We start from the raw sequence: 19,620 nt of genomic DNA, 5'->3' as shown, positions 1-19,620 counted from the left end.
GTTTCTCGCGAAATCGATCGTGGCGAAGAATTCTACTGATTGTCGTGGAACAGGAAGGGAACGTGCCGCCACGGTGTGAAAACGTCTCCCGGCCGCCATTCCCGTCGTTATCTCACCGCGGAGAAAGCATGATTGCCTTTATGGGGGAAGAAAGGGTCCTTCGCGGTGGCGATAATGTCCCCGTGGAGGCGAGGGAGGCGTCGCTATCAGAAATAAAACACGACGAGCCGCCCCGTAGACCCGGCGGAAGAGAGGGGAGGGAGGGTGTAAGACGACGGGGAGGGGGGTACGGAGGAAACTTCACATTGCCCTCGAGATTTTCCTCGTCGTCACCCCACCTCCGATTAATTTCGCGGCTTTTCTTGGGAAACTACGAGGGTGGTAGTGGTGGTGGTGGTGGTGGTGGTGGTGGTGGTGGTGCAAAGCGCGCGCTCGTCACATTCACTCGCGCGATATTAGCCTCGCGATAAGCCGAGACTTTTTCGGACGTAGACTTTAGGCTGTCCGCTAATATTTGACATTTGATAAGGATGCGAGCGTACAAAAATGACTGCGAATATCTATCCCAACACAAATGTGTATACCGAGGCGTAAAAACTCTGCTAACAAAAGGAAAAAGAAAGCCTCCGCTTGTGCTCCTAAATAATCATCATGTTTGCGGGAGTTTGAGGGAGAAGGAGGGGGGGAGGTGTGGAGCGGGGACAGCATTTCTTAATTCGGATCGAGATTTATTTACAAACGCGTTGCATTATATTACAGAAGTAATTAACAATGGTATCGTAATCGTCGAGGCGGGGATTAACGTGGCGCATCCGCGTTACTCTTGTTCCGAATTAATCGAGTTAATCGAAGCGTCGCTATGTGTCCGCGAAATGCGTCGCGTGATTATTGCGAAAAAGAGAAAAAGAGGAAGAGAGAGAGAGAGAGAGAGAGAGAGAGAGAGAGAGAGAGAGAGAGAGAGAGAGAGAGAGAGAGAGAGAGAGAGAGAGAGAGAGAGAGAGAGAATGAGAGGAAGAGAGGATAAGTTTTTCTATGCGTTAGATACGTTTTATGTTTACTTGCATCTTACTCCCGTTAGGGTACACGCTAATGAACTCGCATCAGTGCTCGCTACGGTCGTTAGAAATACTTAGCGGAAATTTCTACGAGGAAGAGAAGTTGGCGGATTACTCTCGACGAACGAGCGATAATTACAACTCGCCTTAACAAGTCAACAATAATCGTTACACATATAACAAAAAACGAGATTGTACAAAACATGCGCGTCTGGTGTTACAAATTAAGGGACTTATCCGGTCCGATGGTTCGGTGAAATCATTCTGAGAATGGATGGAATGGAAAACTTATCTTCACCGCGCGTACACCGATTGTACAATATATATATGTATAAATTGTACAATTATATATATATATATAGAAAAATATTTGAATATTTCGTGTTTCTCTCTCTTAAATCAAGCCCTTAGAAACACTGCTCAAAATAGGGATTTATTTGTGAAAATGTTATGGAAGATATAAAAAATGTGTCTTTGTTTCATTTTCTAATTCACATTTTTTTAGATGTAAAAAATTATGTACATCAATAAATACATATTTAATGATCAAAATGTCATACTTTTCATTCCATTCATTCTTCAAATTAGATTTCCTCACTCTCTAAAATTAGTAAAATGAAATGTCACTTTAAAGAGATTAAGTAAAGGTCCAAATGATCTCCTATAGGAATTCTATTCGCTGCTGTAGGAGTGAATTTTCATTTCTATTAGTGTAACAAATCGTCGAACATTGCGCAAGCTCAATTTTCACTCTTTAGAATGACATTTCGCGTTATGAGATTTAGAGAGCGCCGAATAGGAGAGAGAAGCTTTTTAATCACAATAAATTAAAATCACAATAATTCAAATTACTAAAATATTAATAAACATACGTGTTACAACGTTGTAAATCTCCGCGGAGAGGTTGGAGAAAAATTAACAACTTAATCCCGTTCGTTATCCGGACAACGAATTGACGGAAATCAATCTTTAGCAAGACAGAACGTAATGTAACCCTGGCAACCTTCGGAAATATCCTTCTGGCTTTTCCCATGGTAATATTAGAAAAAGGATTCGCGTCGACTAGTGTTCGTAGAGTCAGCCACGCGTCTTCCATTTCGCCGTATCGATGGTTTCGCCGCTTTCGTCGGCGAAAGCTGGCGTAGCGCGGTGCGGCGCGACGTCGCGAGATACAACGAAACCGCGTCGTCGGGGTTCGTACGCGTCTCTACGTTAGCATTCAGAACGTTTCAGGCTTATTTCGCACGGCCGCGTTCCAAAGAAGAGATTTGCCTCCGCCAGAAGAGCGGAGCTTTTTTTCCTCCCTTCCCCAACGTGTCCACCCCCGTGCGCGCCCGCCCGCCCGCCCTATAATATGTGGCAAGTGAGAGGGTTGGTTATCTCATCAGAATTGGACTCCTCTAGCATCCAGCTTCGCGTGCACGATCCGGTCGGGAGGACCCTTTGCGCGCCCGCCCTTTGTGGGATTTCGGGGCCGTATAGCCGAGTTATCGATTTCTGTTTCTGTTAGCCGGCTCTCCGGTTACGGTCGCAAAGCCATTTCTCCAATACGGCCTACTCTTCGATTCCGATATATTTTTCGGGCGGGCACTTCACCCATACGCATCGTTTTTCGCCACAGTAGCGGATTACGTTACTCTGAAAAAGATCGTCAAACTGCAAAACGAGTCCACGTTAAAAGGAGAGAGAGAGCGTCCTCGCGCTCAACGTCGATCTGTCCAAACTGCACGTTAGCACTGACTCACTTCCGACTGCGAAATACCGAAATATTCGTCCGATTGTTACAATTAGATCACTGCACGTTAGCGATGTGCACGCCGTTTCTGGGCGACCTAGACACGGTTGCCGAATTCCTTTGTTGCTCGTCCTGGAAGTGGACAGCGTCTTCCTTGATGATACCGGTGCTGAGGTTCACGACCGTCGTTTGAGGGATCGGGGAGAGCATCGGGGCTACTCGCCACCAATCGGCAGTTGGCCACGCGGTCGGCATCAGGCTCCCCCGGAAGTTTAAGTCCGGGAGAACCGGAAGCGGCCTTCATATGACGTGTGCGCGCTGCGAACTTGAATTCGAGATGTTGGAGGACGACGTTAGATTCTGCACGGAGAATGCGCTCGATGTTGAGGATGACGAGGATGATGTCGTAGTTGTCGTCGTCGTCGACGATCTCTCCAACTGTTCCGTGGGCGGCGACGAGGATGAAGATGAGGAGAAACGATCCTGGGAACGGTCCTCCTGATGATGTGGGTGATGGTGCTGCTGCTGTTGATGATGATGATGATGATGATGATTCTCTAGGCTGGTGGCAAAGTCCATTTCAAGCTTTCGGTATCGGGATTCCTCCCGTTCCGCGACGACAGCGTCATCGTCGGCTCTTGCCGGGCTCGGGAAGGGCGGATCATCCATTTTGGTCGGCGGAAACGGCCTCTTGGGCTCCTTAGGCGGACTTGGGCAACTACAATTAGATTGTAGACAAGCAGATGCCGACAGGCTTGTCGGCCAGGACATTGCTTGGTGGCTCGGATAAAAGGGGCTGCCAGTGTAGAGAGCTTGTAAAGCCAAATCAGCGGCCAGCTTGCCGCCGTTGAAGTCGTCACTTAGCTTGTGCTGCAGTGGATAGAGTGGATAGGCGAACGGCGGGAAGAACCGCGGGATCTTCAGGTCCTCGTGCGACATCAATGGATGATGCGTCGGCGGCGTCAACGGTGGCAGAAGACCGCGCGGTAGATTGCTCAGGCTGTCGCCAGGCGATATCAGCGGCGATATCGAGAAGCCGAACTTGTTCTCCTTCTTCACCAGGGACTTTGGTTTCCGGCGTGGTCGGTACTTGTAATCGGGGTGCTCTTTCATGTGAAGAGCTCTGAAAGGTGGTTTGTAATTTGTAACATTGTATTGAGAGACGACTGAAATTTTGTTTCGTGTTTGGTGTCGTATAGTGTGACTACAACTGTGGTGAATGCCGTGATAATAATACCCAACGACTTATTAATAAATATTTTAGACATTATTGTATATTTAAATATAAATTGAAAAATTTCTGTAAAACAGAAATTGTGTTTAGATCTTACGAGGATAATCTATTTTGAAAAATAACTTTTTTTTCTTGCATTATTTAAATGTTTAATAAATATATGTATAACATATAATTGTGATTATATAAGTTGTAATAATGTTGATTAAATAAAGTTTTACCTCGCAAAAAATAGAATTTTTCAAAAATGTTTTGAAAATTGTTTAAAACTGCTATCATCCTCCTTAATAAGAAAGATTTCCTCGCATTGCATGATAATAAAAATAACTAATTTTATGCCCTAAAAAAATTTACACAATACATTATAATTTAAACAATCAAGAAATGCAAAAGTTTAGTATCAATGCATGTAAAAGTTTAAAGTCAATAATAGTGTTTTCTTTCTTAAAAATAAAAATAAAAAATTACCTTCTGTACGTACAAGATAGATTGTTTCCTTAATAAAGAAAAAAGCAATCTATCTTTTATTATTATTGATAATTCTCTTTTTTAACTTTGTTCTGTTTATTTTTTTCTTTTGACGCGGATTCATTAAAGCTCGTCGTTATCGTAAATACATTGCTGAATCCGCGGTCGTTATACGTCGCTAAAGTAAAGGGAAAAGAACAGCCGAGAGGGGTTTCATACACGCGATTTAGGGGAAGGGAACGGCTTAATTGAATAGTTTCGCAATTGAAAATGCGATAGTTTGCCTGCGATGGGTCTACAGCGTAATTCCGTGATTATCCCATGACAAAAGTCGTTAAGTGACAGTTCTATTATATTTAAGGAGAAGAGAGCGTACTCATGGGTATATACTTTACTAAAAAAAGTCTGGTAATAATAATCAAATCTAGATGATAGTACAAAAGTTTTTCTGAAATAATAATAATAATAATAATCATTTCCACCTAATGTTTGGTTAATATAAACTAAATGCTTGGTTACAATTATGTTTAGTAATATCGAATAAAATATTGCATCTAAATAAAATATAATTGATAGCTATTGTTAGATTTTTTCTCAGTCGTAGAGATTTTTTTCAGAGTCATAATTTTATGTTTACAAAAATAAGAAATTTTTCGACAAAAAATTGCATCTGTAATTTGTTACATTTTGTTAAAATTTATAAAATCAGGTACACAATAAAGACTAGATTTATTAATGTATATCAGAACCTATTACATTTTTTTGTTTCAGATAAACTAAACGTTATGTTGGTCACCGTAAATTGTTATTGTTAAGGACAAGATTGGGGCTAGCTAATGTGCCGATGTTATTTTTAAATATTTTTAATTAAAAATTTCAAGTAACATTTATTAACATATGCATATAAAAAATTGGTCAAATTATTTGAGTAAAGATTCGTAAAAATAAATCTTTTTGACAAGGTTTTTCCTGAACGAGCTTGGACTTGAAAAAAAATTTCAATCTTACAATTTTTAACAATCTCAGCCAACAATTGTATATATTAAACTTTTCAAAAAGTAAGCTGAACCTTACGAAATTCCTAATATTAATTGCTATGAAAATAAATATTCTTCTTTCAAGTGAGACCCCAAATTACGAACAAGAGCCCCCAAGAAACGGAGCTGATCGCGAACGCCTTTCTGGAAGGGCTCAGTATATATACACAATGTCTTTCTTTTTATCGTGTTACAGTGCGACTATCGATTATCGCGCACGCTAACACCTCGCCACAATTTTTATAAACTGTGTTCTCGCCTTCTCACGTACAATGGGTCGTATTATCATCGTTCCAGAACACGATACGGGGAACCATAGGTATTTGCAGTAAGTATCTTGTACACACACCCCCCACCCTTGGTGCGACGATGAGAGGGCAAGAGGAACGGTAGAAGAGCGGTATCTCCGACACATAATACTCTATTATGTACCCAAGAGAGCACAAACGTAGTGCTTATTTATGCCTCACCTCGTGGAGATAAAAAAGAAAAAGAAAAGAGAAGGGACGCGAGCGGAGGTTTCGGAGATACGTGGGCTTTTTCGTAACGGCGGTTGTCGCGAAGAATTTCGCCGGAAACCGTCAGGACAATGCAGTCGGAGGCTGCGAGGATGATAACGCGGTGCATTTACTTCGCGCCGTCATAATGCTGTACTCAGCGAGAAAGCAAAGTCGTTTTGTCACTGCTGCCGATATCGCTGCCTTTAAGTCGCGGCGAACTGCTCGCACCGTTTCGTTTCTTCTTTTTTGTATAAATGTCATTTCGAATCCATACCTGATATACACGAATGCCAAGTATTTATTTGGAAAATTAGCTCTCCTCTCTCTTGCGATTTGCGGGCTTTTCCCGCGTCAAGCTCTCAGCTGTTTTGTCGCAGCGATGAAAAAAATCGTGATCGATCCTACTGGAATTTCTTTCGTATCCCTAATACGCGGTGATCGTGTCCTTTTTTTTTTACAAAAGACTGGAAAATTCATTGCGTGACGAAATTCGAAATTTCAAGGGGGCAGCGAAGCGGGAGAGGGGAGGGGGAGGGGAGGCGCGAAACGCCGCCGCCGCGACCGCGGAATAATAATTCCGGGGACAATGTGTCCCGGCAGATAGCACAAAGCGTAAATCAGCATAAACATCGGTAAAGCCGCGCCGACAATAACTCAGCATAAATGCATAAACATCAGCCGTAATCTTTACAATTCCAACCTCCGCGCATTTTCCCCGTCCCCCCCAAACCCTACCCCGCTTTCCACCCCTCGCGCGTCGCCTCTATCTGGCGACTGATAAACAACGCGCTATATCAGCCCGGTGGTGACATACCATAAGCTACGCTCTCTCTCTCTCTCTCTCTCTCTCTCTCGCTCGCCGCGTCGCGACAAGGAACAATAACAATTAGTTACGATTGTGATCGGAAGCGCGGACTTCGCGCGGCATTTAATCGCGTGTCGCAACGCGTTGATCTCGGAGGAATTTCAGCGATCGACGGCACCTTTCTAGCTCCCGCGTTTTCGAAAAGATGAGAGCGCAGCTCGCCCGTCACACTTCCAGCTTATTTTTCTGTAGGAAACTGCAACGGTTAAATTATTATCTATAAATGTACTATATGTTTTCCGCGAAATTTCGTTTATTAAGAAAGAAAGAAAAAAAAAAAAACCGGATAAATTTCAATGATTTCAATTCGAGAAGCAATCGCGAGAAATTGCGGCTGATTTAATTAAATCGTAACTAAACGAGCGATTGTTCTCGGTTCTTTTCTCTCCGTATCGCACGCGATTGTAGTCAATGCAGAGTCTACTCTCGATTAACTGAATCGGGATTGTTCGCGACTTAATCTTATTAACAGATCTCTCGCCACGATATCATGGGGGAGAAAGGGAGGGGAGGGTGTGCGTTCATATGCGACATCAAAGCCCGTAAAAAGGCCCGTTCCGCCGCAACGAGAGAAGTGAGAAATCGGGAAGAGGCTGCGGGACACATAGGGGGTTGAAGTGGTACGTAGAGCGAGGAACGAGAGAGAGAGAAACAGGGGTGGTGGGGTAGGGGAGAAAGGGTGGGAGAGAGAAAGAGAAAGAGAGAGAGAGAGAGAGAGAAAGGATCGTTGAGCGCGGACGGCGCGACGGTGGGCGGCGGCGGTGGTGGTGCGGGGGTGCGGAGGAGCCGGGCAAATCCTTTTAAATCCACACAATTGCGACAATGGGGCTTTATTTGTTATCTCGGGGGCCACATTGTGAGTCGCCGTGAACGAACGGACAGATTACGTCGGGCCAGTGACGGCGCGGGTCCAAGGGAACCCGCTCCTACCGAGGACGCCGCTCCAAGGGAACGACTTTACACCTCCCTTACACCTCTCCCCCTCTTTCTGTTTCCCTCCCCTTCTCTCGCCCCTTTTATTTTACGGCCGCTACCCTACTCTCTCTCTCTCTCTCTTTCCCTCTCGTCGTCGACGTCGCTACCATCCGCCAGAAAAGCGGATTCGCCGTTACACGTCCGCGTCGAAATTTCCCTCGGATTGCCCATCCCTCTCACTCCGCCGGCCGCGTCCCTCGCCGGCCCACTCGTCTTGTTTTCTTTCTCTTTTAGAAATTTTCGATAGAAAAATATGGCCTTTTGTTTGGGCTTTTGTATCGTTAGTAAGCCAAGCGGCGGCGGCGGCGCGGCTATCGGCTCGAGGCCGATAGAAAATTTAATAACCCCGACGTATAATAACTGAATGGTACAAAATACGTCGCTACTGCTATGTAAACTACATAATAAATACAGCAAAATTTAAAGTTAAATGTATCGATTGAATCAAGTAAATTCAATAATTTTGATGGATCAAAATGCGACAAACTATGTTGCATTCGGTCGCTTAATTGATTATCGTTTAGCGTCGCGACTGTGTCAACCGGGGGAGGGGGGAGGACTACATTTTCTGCGTATGAAATCTCCGTTTACGCGGCGATCTATTTAAGATGACGCCAATTTCGGTATTCGCGATCTCGCCGAAAATTTCAGCGGCATCGCGGAACATCCACCCCCGACTCCCTCGCTTTCTTATATTTCCTCCTTTTTTTTTCCCCCGATGGGCGGAATGTAAATCGAGGTCGGGATATTTTGCAACGCGGGCACGGGGTTAGAGCGTGGAATCAGTTTAAATCTTGTTCCCCGAGACGAGATCGAAAAGCGAGAGAGCGAGAATCGTTCCTAAATTTAATCTGCACGCACCTTTCGCGCAAACCTATTCCTCTCCCTGTCCCTCTAATTTTTATTTTGGATATTGATTTGTTATTAAGACTCGTATTACTATTAAAGTACGTGTTATTGAAAGATTAAGATAAGTTTATTTAAAGAAAATTATTAGTAAAGAAAGTAAAGTAGCCAAATAAAATAATATAATTTACAACTCCAATTAATATACGATTAGTACTATAAAATAATAAAACAGCATAAATTTATTTAAATATTGAAATAATTTCTGAAAAAATATTTAAGAAGTATTTTATATGTTATTAATGAATGTATATGTAAAGTTTTTTCAAAATTTTATTACTGGATGTTTCATAATTTATTAAATATAATAATCCATTTTGTAATCGTCATCAAATTTTTTACAATATTTTCTATATATAAAAAAAAGAAATGTTTGCAACTACACCATAAAACTTGATTATAATAGATTAACTCATTTTCTCGTCAACGATATCTATAATTGCTTTGCTTATGCAACTTATAGATATTAGTTATTATTATTACGTAAATGATAAGCGAGAATATGAAGACATAGTTGTATTTACAATAATTAAACTTATCGTATAAAAATATTAATTTTATTTTTACATCTATATCTTGATATATATATTTTTATCAACTCTCCATTGCTCTCTCGTATGAGGCTCAGTTCACATTTAATTCTTTTAATTACATTAATGTGGCATAAAAAATTGACGCTAAAATTTACTGATTTTTCATCTACTTATAATCTTCTAGAATATTTGTATGGTTGTGTTTCTTTATTTCGTTTGATATATAATATTTTTAAAAGACTTTTGCCAAAGAAAGTGTTTATGTGTGATATATCTGAGCTTAGCGGTCATAACAAGAGTAAGTACATAAAATCAAGTTTGCTATATTATGTATTGCTATAGTCGATGGCAATACATAATTTAATTATTAATTGATAATATTAATATTTATTTCTATTCTTTTACAGTATATACGGTAGTATCAACCTAAATGTGATAAAATAAGTTACTAAATCAGTTTTAACGTTAATTTGGCTGTACTTGATGGTAATTTATCTTAATTCTTATAGAAACACTAATAGGAAATCTTCTTTATAATTTACTGCATTAGATCAATGATTCAATCAATGTCTTATTCTTTTACGAAACAATAAAATTTACCATTTTGTCTTATTATTCTTATTTCTTCTATTAACTACTTTTTCTCTTAATGATGATCTCCATATGATTTCAAAAAACTAATACAGTGACACACATAGCTGCGGCGTGGCGCTCATACAAAAGCACTAACGTTCGTTTCTTAAACAAACAATGCAATTATTATATTAATATTTGAAATTATTATAATTTTTATAGTAAGATTTTTTACAGTTGATAAGACTATAAATTTCATAAAACTACAAAGTTATTATTACTAATATTAAAGCAGTAATAATTGTAAAAATGGAACTTAATCATAATTTATTTACCATGCAATTTATAACCATAATTACTTTTCTCTTTAGCGTAAGAACTCGAGAAGAATTATCAAATAATATATTAAGCAATATCAAAACACTTTCCAAGTTTCAGTGAACCGATCACTTTTTTTTAAGCGTTGATTATTACAAAATTAATACTGATATAGCTTCTGATGAAATTGCGTTTATGAGATTGCAAAACGTTACGCGAACGAGATTCGCAAAATTACAAAACGTTACGAGGACTCGAGAGGAGGATTCTCGCTAGATTACCGGGACCTCTTTTTCAAGGGGGCCCTTTTAAGGGCGCGCCGACCTCGAAAAATCGGTCGGCGGCCGCCCCGGCGGGCTAAATAAACTCATAACAGTGATTAAATATTCAGGGCCGGTAATAAAGAGCTCGTCTCATCCGCCCTGCAAATACCGGCCACGTCTCACCCTATTTCAATCCAGGCTTAGCGCAGCATAGCCCCTAAGCTTCTCGGCAACAATGTACTGTATTATGAAGTACGAGACGATCGCGTGGCACGCTTTCCCGCCGTTTTCGATCCCTCCGGTTCTGCTGATATGGACCCCACCCCGATCAACGCAATCATCTGAAGTATATTATCGCGACTGAGGGGCAATTAGTGCCGCCACGAAGTAAAGAAGTCGCCTGTCTGTTGAAACCTTGACGCGAAATGTTGCTATATTTGCCGTATTTCTTACTACCAATAAATAAACTGTTACTAGACAGATGTTATTGAATCGTTGATAAGATACATGTATTTGATTTAACAAAATCTAAGATATGTTATTTCAAGAATTTTTATAAATCTATTAATTTTGTATACTGACAGTATCAATCAAATATTGTAATTAAATTGTAATTGAAAGTATGTATGTACCTAATGTAAAATATGATGTAAAATATGATTCAGGCGTTTAAAGGCATAAAATTTGTACTGGTGTTTCTCTAATCCTGTACGAAATGAATGGTAAAATCTAATTCATCACAAATGTTCTTATAATATGCAATATAATTTTCAAAATATTGTCTCAAAATTCTTATAATTATCTTCATTATTGTGGATCAATATCTTTGTATAGAAATAAACTGAGAACTTTTAAATAGATAAAAAATCTATTTATTTTATTTCGTTATAAATGATTAAGTTTTTATTTTTATTATTTTTGTTTTATTGTCTATATAATTTGTATATAATGAGAGAAACTATTGACACATTATTATAACATAAATGTAAAATGTTGAGAGATTTCAACAGTTATTTTTATAAATTACTATCCTCTATATATAGTCTAAATATATTTTATATTTTATTTACATCATAATTCGGTCATTATTTTTTGTAATTTGTTGTTACAGGAAGTACTCATGTTGTGAATAGAAGTTATCAGAATTAGAGAAGAATAGAATATGCTGTTTATTGTGAAAATAATAAATTTAGTTAAAAAAATACCAAGTTTTAGTTTGAAAAACGCATAATACGGAAGCTAGTAAAATAAAAACTTTAACAAATTAATATTTCTAAAATTGTATATAAGAAAAATATGTAATTTAAAATAAATTTAACTTCAAACATTAGTTAAATAAAAAAGATTAATTTAATCGTCGTAACAGAGTTAATCGTCACTAATAACAGTTTTTGAACTTAAAATAAAGTCAAATTCAAATTCAAAAATGTGTGTTTAGTATATTTGGTTTGTCATTAGTATATATTCTGTGGGCTCACCTTAATCTTTTTGCCTCGTCAATAAAAGGGCGCTTTTCGCTCTCGCTCAGGAGCTTCCACTCGGCGCCGAGCCTCTTTGAGATCTCCGAATTGTGCATTTTTGGATTTTCTTGTGCCATTTTGCGACGTTGACCACGCGACCACACCATAAAGGCATTCATGGGCCGTTTAATATGCTCGTTATGCAGGGTCTTAGACGACATCTCCATAAGACGTTCTCTTATGTCTCGATTTAATCTAATCACTTTCTTCACGAGTAGACGAGATTTCTGGATTAAAAGATTTATAGATTGCTTTTATCTCAAGTGGATGAGATAATCTTTCGAACATCCTGTTAACGTATTTCCGAAGGTCCAAAATTTTTTTAAAAATATTGTTAATTTTTTAAAATGTGTGTGTATATTTTTTATTGTTGAGGGCTGCAGGAAGGTTCTACTAATCTTTCTTAAATAAAACTCCTTCCATAGTTTTCTTTGATAGAATGTTGAGCATGACGTATCGTTAACTGACTTTGTCAATCAATTAGATCATTTGTCAAATTTTTCAAATAGATTCACCTTCACTGCACCAAAATGATGTTGACAACTGAGACATTCTTCGACGATTATTTCTAAACTTCCTCCAGGTGATTCTAGTTTATTTAAATATTAAATAATATCGTAAGAAAACCGTTTTAATTAACAAATAAATTTATACAACGCTCATAAACGGTGATCTATTTAAAATCTTTAAGCGACAAAATTTCTTCATCTGAGAGATAAATATTTCTGAAAGAAATAGTACATTTTTTTAGAAATAAAAATTATTTCTAAAAACATAGACGTCTTAGATCATTAATTATACCGGAATGACATTTCGAATCTTTTAATCGTCTAAGATTATGCAATCGTGTATTGATCACTGGATTTGTTTGAAGGATAGCTGTAGCTTCTTGATATGTCCTTGAACAATTTCACGATAAACTAAACTAATCTATCAACGGAGGCTTTTTCAACTGAGAGGATCTTCTTCTTCTTTCACGATACAGTTATTACTTCAGCAATTCTTCTAGGACAGTTCTATGACGTAATTTCTTTTATCGAGCGAGGCTTGATCTGACGGACACGAGTCCTTTTGGTGCACTGACAGAATCGCGGGGGTTCCCTCAGGAACATCGCGAAGCACGTAGCATCTGGGGCGAACCCGCGGGACGGAGGTTTCGCCGGTGCGGCTCGGCTCCCGTGGGACGTGGGGTAAAATAAGACGATGGGCCAATCGGACGCGGCGGCGCGGCCCCCACTATTTAACGCAGCCAATGGGCGGTCGCGATTGGCCGCCGCGTCGGCATGGCGGTCCAGAGCGGATACGCGGGTTCGCGCAACAGGTGGAGAGAAGACTCTATCTTCTCCGTTTCTTTCCCTCTTTCTGTTCTCTCGCACGCTCACGGAGCAACGACGGCGGGGTGTGGGTGCGTTTGTCGTGGATTATCGCGCCGCTGCTGTCGCCGCAGTCGCCTTTTCGACCTCTCCGCCTTCCGTCGGTGGTCACCCAGGTGCATCCGCGGTCCATTGATACTTAGGAAGACAATGGCGAATGAAAGAAGTGAGAGGACTCTTCGGCGAAGCGGCGGACGATATGTAATCGTGGCACTTTAAAGAGTCTGAATTTTTTCTCAATATTTATGGAATTCTATGTTTCCGAATCTTCCTTGTAATCAATAAAACATTTAGTTATATCTACTTTGGCTTTTTGTTTCATCAGAAAAGGAAGAGAATGATATATAATGTGGTGTAATAAATCAAAGACAAATATTTTTTTAATTTGTTGCACTAGAGCAGCAGCTAAAAGACCTGATCATGAAAAAGTATAGGTAATTAAATATCTCGAGAAACTTTTAATAAAAGCAAAACAGATATAATAAGTAAATATACGAAGTAAGAGCCCGGCCTATCAGAGGTCGCATTTGTTATTTGTGTAACTGCTATACAGAGATAAGTGAATATCAATATAGCCTAGCGTTTTGTATTCTGACAATAAAATCCAGAGAAAAAAAAGGAGCTCGAGGAATGTCGAGTTGAACAAAAGGTACAAATGATGCCGCTGATGCGTTCGTCGTTCAGTCGCCGACTTTCGTCATCAGGCAGGGAAGAATTTCCTTTTCTCGCTTTGTCCGCTGCAGAGAGATACACGAGTATGGAAGGCGAGCACAGAAAGCCAGGTCTTATAATAAATGTTATCACGGTCACGGCAATGTCTTGTCACGAAGCGAGAAAGAGAAAGAAGCCGCAACGAGGGAGTTGCGGAGAGGGGAGAGGGATTGGAAGACGTCTTTCGTGATAAGGCGATAAAGAGAGAAGGCATAAAACGAGACAAGGGGGCTGGTGTACGGGCGACAACATCTCTCGGTCGCCATAAAGAAGGGACTGCGCCGTCGCCATTGAATTTCCGGAAGGCGCAGGAATATTCATCTGCCGCAGAAAAACGAATCTGTGTCACGCCGCGGAAGATCGGGTTGTACATTTCAGCGAAAGAATCAAAGAAATGAGTTACATTTTTAAAACGTATGAAATGTATTTTCGTACACACGTAAAGCAAGATATACTATATGTACATATTATAATATTTTGCTCCACATATGTATACGAAAATATAATGCGAATGCAGAGTGAAAAATTGCATGGACGTGTAGGATGTAACTTCTTAAAAGATAAGATATACATTTGAAGATACAAATTTTACGTATTTTCTTTAATTTCGGTAAATTATTTTCAATACAAAAATAAAAAATATCATGATTTTTAGAAGATATCCTTTATACGAAAATATATTTTTATGTTGAAAGAAGAGAAAAATATGGTTTCTAAAGTTAAAATAAAACATATTATTATATGCAAACAAATAAATATTATTTTTAAGATTGAGTTAAGAGAAAGCTAAATATAAGTTAAGTTAATTTTAAGTTAAGGGAAAGTTAAGTTCAGGTAGCAGCTGATGTTATTTGTTGTTATTTTGAAAATAACATCTTTGACGATATTTTGAAGTTTAATTGACAACAAATAATATCAATTCATTCTAAGAAGATGTTTATTTTGGAAAGATAATTCCCTAGCAAGTATGATGACGTATTAATCATACAAACATTTTAATGACTGTCGACACGTCAAATTATTCGCAATGTATTTTTTAATGTCTCAATTACACTTCATTATTACTGTATATCGTCTTAAATATATAGCAATGTAATTTACATGGTATAAATATATCAGTGCATAGTTTGTATATGTAATTAAATATAAAAGGTACAGGACACTAGCTATATTTTATCAATATATACATTTAATATATATTATATTCAAATGTGTAATAGAAAAGTTATTTCATATATGTAAACATCAGTAAAAACTTCAATACTATACGTTTATAAATTTTTTAAATCTTTTTATAACTATTGAATTAATTTTCTATATGAATATGTATTTATTAACATCAAGCATTTATGGATCATTATGAAATATAATATCCTCGTATTATTGCAGAAGTTAAGCGATGTTAGTGATGGCCCTTGGAAATTTGAAATGTGATGTTAATCAATAAAATTTATTTTATTTTGTAACATTGAATCGAAATACATTCTTTCAGAATTTAAATATCCCGACATGACGTTTTCACGTTATTTCTCCTTCCATTGACGTTATATTTTGATTATTAATGACATGACTAATTACGAACAACTCATGACAAATTGATGTCACCATATGCTAAGGTATTTCCACCAATTTACGAGAGATTGGAATTTCCGGTACGACCTGCAGATCCCTTTTAAATTACACGCTTCGGTTTGTAGTTAATCCGGCGTGACAAAGAACAAACATCGTATATCTCGGGGTAGTATAATGAAGGATCATCTACTCCGGAGCAGATAAACGGACGCGATCGGCTGTCACGCGGGGGCCTATTATTAACCGCACAATAAATTCGCTCTCCAACGGTGTCCGTCAATGAGCGAGATACAGCGATCGACTGTCGTTTCGGGGGCCCTTTATCGGCCGCCGTCTCTTCGTCATACATTCTGTCATTCAAGGGGCGTGAACGCGCCTTTTATCGCACATCGCCGACAGTGCGAGGGGTGTGACGGTGTCTTTTTTTTTCGGGCAATTCAACACCAAACGACACGGAACCCCGTACTCACTGTACTGTACAAAATAATTAAGGAATCTTTCCTTGACATGGCCATATCATTCAGCGAACTTCCGGATCTTCTGAATATTTTTCTGAAATGAGATGTAATATCGTCTCCTTAATCGAACCTGATGTTGTACGATCAATAGACACTCAGGAAAAACGACCGATCGCAATTATAAAACTAATTATTAGTTTTCTATTTGATTAATATCAATTTGGCTTCAAATTTCGTTCAATTATACATTGCTACTTTCTTCTTGTGGATTCTGCTTTTTGGATTTTCACATTTATATTATATAATTATTTATTTTATTTTGCATTAAATTCCACAATTAAATTGCAATAAAATTCAGCGTGCAGAAGAATTGAAAAGAATACTTGTGTAGCACAAAGCACGACAAGGCGAGCTAAGTGATTTTTCGCGATTCCAACATCACGGGCGAACAGGGGGATAGTGAGTGGTATGGGAGGGGTTTTCATTTCTCGTCTTACTCTCCCCGACGGCCTCTGTCGAGCACGGGGGTGCCACGCGACCGCTGATTATACCATTCATCGACTGGCACGGTCCGAAAGAGGGTTGCGAGCGTAAACGCCGTAACATCTAATGTACCCACGTCTCCCTCCACTTCTTGTTTCCCGTCCGCCTCGACCTGAATGCTCGCTCATCAATGAAACAATTCGGCTTCTCGACGATCTATCGTCGGCTCCTTAAGATCTTCCTCCTACCTTTTTAATTGGCAACTTCCGTCTAATAGACGCGGCGTATGCAAAGTCTTATTATTTGCGCATATATTTTCAAGCGTGTGCTATATTGCATCGAATATGTCTTTGAAATGACAGAAGAGTAATAAAAATATGAAATACTAAGCCACCACACATTTACAGGAAAGAATGCTTAATTATCGAATAACGTCTTGGATTTTCTGTACTTATAATCATAGAAAAAAATATCATAACTGAGTAATTGAATTCTGTATTAAATATTTTTATAAATCTGTAAAAATAAATATAAAGTAACTTATGTATAAAAAAGTCAAGATTACAAAAAAAAAAAAAAATGTTACTGCGCTGAGAGAAAAATATTTGGTATATACAGTGGCGTGCAAAAGTTTCCGGCCAGTGACATTTTGTACTCTAATTTATTTTAAAAAAAGATTAATGATTTTTAATTATTATGAGATGTGAGTATGAGATATAGGAAACAAAATAATATAGTAAAACAATATTATTTATGTTTGTAAATATATTTATTATTATAATTGTTATATTTGGATGTGCAAAAGTTTCCGGCCACTTTGTATTACGAGAAAAATTATTAGTCTACATGTTCTGTAATACACTTAAATTATATTTTAGTATTAATATTTTGTAGCCATACCATTTGCAGCGATAACAGCCGCACAACGATGTGGCATCGACTCAATTAATCGATTAATACAAACAGGTGAAATTTTAGCCCATTCTTCCTTCAACGATTTGAATAATGCGGCTTTATTTGAATATGTATGCTTTCGAACTTGACGGTCTAACGTTTCCCATAAATGTTCTATGGGGTTCAAGTCCGGTGATTGAGATGGCCAACTTAAAACTCTCACATTTGAAGAGGAAAACCACTGTTTTAATAACTTGGATGTGTGTTTGGGATCATTATCCTGCTGAAATATCCAATTATGCGGCATTGTTTCTTTAGCATATGTTAATAAATTTTTTTCTAAAATGTCTTTGTAAATAGCAGCGTTCATATTTCCGTTGATCTCGACCAATGGACCAACTCCTTGTGCAGAAAAAATTCCCCAAACCATCACACTTCCTCCACCGTGCTTCACAGTAGGAATTTGATACCGAACGTCATTTCTGGTACCAACAGGACGTCGTATATGTTGTCTACCATCGCTTCCAAAAAGATTAAATTTAGATTCGTCTGAGAAAGCTACTTTTTTCCAATCTTCGACTGTCCAATTTAGATGATCTTTGGCAAATTGTAATCGGGCCTTCTTATTCTTTTTACTGATTAATGGTTTTTTAATACCTATACGGCCAAAAAGTCCCACATCATGTAGTCTTCGTGTCACAGTACTACGACTAACATTAGCTAAGTTTTCATCCTTTAGCTCGCGTGCAATTTCGGCAGCAGTTTTCTTAACATCTGCAGTTGATTTGCGTTTAATGATACGATCTACCTTTTTAGATGTCTTTCTTGGTCTTCCACTACGCGGACGATCTTTTAAACCATACCCACAACTGTATTTTACAATAATATCATTCACGGTTGATTTACCTATCGATAATAATGAAGCAATCTCACGAGAAGACTTTCCTTCTTTTGAAAATTTTATTATTCTTTCACGAATTTGAATTTGCGTATGCCGAGCCATGTTTATGCTTCCACGACCTTCTATGAACTAAATGTAAATATTCAACGCTATACTCTATTCGTAAATAAATTTTTGAAGTCCTACTACGTCAAATATATTATGTGGCCGGAAACTTTTGCACATGCAAATATAACAATTATAATAATAAATGTATTTACAAACATAAATAATATTGTTTTACAATATTATTTTGTTTCCTATATCTCATAATCATATCTCATAATAATTAAAAATCGTTAGTCTTTTTTTAGAATAAATTAGAGTACAAAATGTTACTGGCCGGAAACTTTTGCACGCCACTGTATATTTGTAACTATAATTAAATAATTTTATATAATTAAAATAATTGTAAAATTAAAAAAAATTTAAATTTCTAATATATTGTATTATTGCAGAGAAAAGTTGTCAATATCACAAATTCACAATTTCCAATATGAACAAAATACTTACAACTTATACGTTTACAAGGTTGTCTAGAAGCCTTTTACTTCAATGTAAAACATTTAATTAACATTTAACAGATAGATCTCGATGATGTGCTTTTATTCTGTCCTATAAAATGATTTTCTATATATCTAATAGTTTGTCAATCGATACACACGTATCAATAGATGTATGCTGCATTCCGATTTTACGTTTAAAATTGCATTAAGAAAATTGAAAAGGAGAAAATTATAAACAAAGCAGATTTAGGTCGCCACAAACATGTACAACGACCTAAGATTATTAGTAATATACTTCCTATTGTCTAAACTATGAGAAATGAGGAGGTCGCTTTAGAAGATTTATTAAAGACTTATTAGGAGTCGGTATTAGCAACTTTTCCCTATTATTAATATTATAGCAGTGTTAAAATAAAATTCTTAACCATAATTATAACGTCTCATAGTCACAAATACTTTTCTCTCAATGTAAGAGAGTGACTTTTCTTTATATATAATACGTAGAAAAGTATTACTAATATTGAATAAAATAAATTTCATTCAATTACAGAGCGTAAAAATCAGCACGTAATGGCAAAAACAATGTATGAATACAGAGCAGAGCATGATCGTAGTGATTGCTGAAGCGACAACAAACGTGCCCCGCGAGGAAGGGGTTGATAGGGGCTGAGAGAGGGACGAGACGGTTGGGGGAGTAGTCG

The 19,620-nt window shown here is 38.0% G+C and overlaps 2 protein-coding genes across 2 annotated transcripts; both read right to left on the bottom strand.

Moving 5' to 3' along the window:
- Nucleotides 1-370: 370 nt before the first annotated feature.
- On the bottom strand, nucleotides 371-3,045 carry LOC114255007. The gene is made up of 2 exons (XM_028192660.1): nucleotides 2,852-3,045; nucleotides 371-560 (listed from the first exon to the last, which is right to left on the bottom strand). Exons 1-2 carry the CDS (start codon nucleotides 3,043-3,045, stop codon nucleotides 371-373), a joined length of 384 nt encoding a protein of 127 aa, XP_028048461.1.
- LOC105828443 (transcription factor SOX-14) lies at nucleotides 712-17,103 on the bottom strand. Its single transcript, XM_012666764.3, has 2 exons — nucleotides 11,941-17,103; nucleotides 712-3,913 (listed from the first exon to the last, which is right to left on the bottom strand). Exons 1-2 carry the CDS (start codon nucleotides 12,147-12,149, stop codon nucleotides 3,091-3,093), a joined length of 1,032 nt encoding a protein of 343 aa, XP_012522218.1. The 5' UTR covers nucleotides 12,150-17,103; the 3' UTR covers nucleotides 712-3,090.
- Between the last annotated feature and the right edge of the window lie 2,517 nt (nucleotides 17,104-19,620).

The sequence above is a fragment of the Monomorium pharaonis genome, chromosome 5, assembly GCF_013373865.1.
Source record: "Monomorium pharaonis isolate MP-MQ-018 chromosome 5, ASM1337386v2, whole genome shotgun sequence".
NCBI lineage: Eukaryota > Metazoa > Arthropoda > Insecta > Hymenoptera > Formicidae > Monomorium > Monomorium pharaonis.
The sequence above is the reverse complement of the archived record's forward strand: the minus strand, read 5'-3'. Positions and strand labels throughout refer to the sequence as shown.